Here is a 1,028-nt window from a genome sequence, read left to right as displayed (position 1 = left end):
GAGGAAGAGGAGGAGGATGAGGAGGAGGAGGAGTTGGAGGAGCAGGGTCCCTTGGAGCAGCCCCAGGCCCTGCCCGGCGACACGCACAGCCTGGCGGGGACGGCGGCCTGGGGCGAGGCGCGGCCGGCGGACAGCACCGCGCTCTGACAGCACCGCGGCACCCGCCCGAATAAAGCGCACCTTGCTGCCACAGAGGGGTGGTGTGGTCCGACAGAGCCTGGAGGGACAGGGGCGTCCCCCAGCCCAGCCCAACACGCTGCAGCATCACCTGATCCATGCTTTAATGGGCACACATCGCCCGGCCGCGCTCACAGCACCGCCAGGAAGCTGCACCCAGGGCCACCCCCCCCACACCGAGCACAAGCAGCCCCCCCCCTCGCCCCAAGGCACCGATTTCCTGAATCCTCCCCCCTTCCCCCCCCCACACACACACCCCTACCTGGGCAGCCGCCCCCGACCCCCCCGCGTCTTCTTGGCGGAGGCGATAGGCAGTGGGGCTGTGCCCTCTGGGGGGGTGCTACCCCCCAGCCCCACCTCCATGGGCTCTGCAGACCTGAAGGGCTCGAACGGGGAGAACGTCACCGGGCTGCAGAGGGAGGACAAGGGGGTGAGGGGGGGGGGCCGCGTGGCCGCAGTGCCCCCCCAACCTGGCACGGGTACCTGACTGGGGTGCGGGGGCTGCTGTTGAGGCGGCGGGGGGAGCGCACCTTAGGCTGGAAGGAGAAGCCCTCCTTGATACTCTCCAGCACTGAGGGGGCCACGTAGGTGAAGCCCTGGGGGAAGGGAATGTTAGAGGCTGGGGTGGGGGCGGGGGGGCAGGGGGACCCCTCTCCCGGCGCATCCTCCCCTTACCAGGAAGGCCTGGTTGGCACTCTCGCTGATGACGGCGTCGTCGGGGCTGTCCACAGGGGTCTGGCGTGTGAAGCGGGCATCGAACTGGCTGACGTCCTCCTCCGACTGCTGCGTGGGGGAAGGAACATGGCTGCTGTCCTCAGAGCCCCCCCTTCAACCTCTGCCCTCCCCCCCCC

The 1,028-nt window shown here is 69.9% G+C and overlaps 1 protein-coding gene across 1 annotated transcript in view; it reads left to right on the top strand.

Moving 5' to 3' along the window:
• The window catches only part of LOC110401200 (coronin-1B-like), a 12,022-nt gene extending 11,875 nt beyond the window's left edge, over positions 1-147 (top strand). The window contains exon 10 of the mRNA XM_021402014.1: positions 8-147. Within this exon, the coding sequence (XP_021257689.1) occupies positions 8-147 (140 nt within the window). The remainder of the gene's footprint in view (positions 1-7) is intronic.

This window comes from Numida meleagris, chromosome 6 (genome assembly GCF_002078875.1).
Source record: "Numida meleagris isolate 19003 breed g44 Domestic line chromosome 6, NumMel1.0, whole genome shotgun sequence".
Lineage (NCBI taxonomy): Eukaryota > Metazoa > Chordata > Aves > Galliformes > Numididae > Numida > Numida meleagris.
Note: the sequence above shows the minus strand (reverse complement) of the source record. Positions and strands in the feature narration are given on the sequence as shown.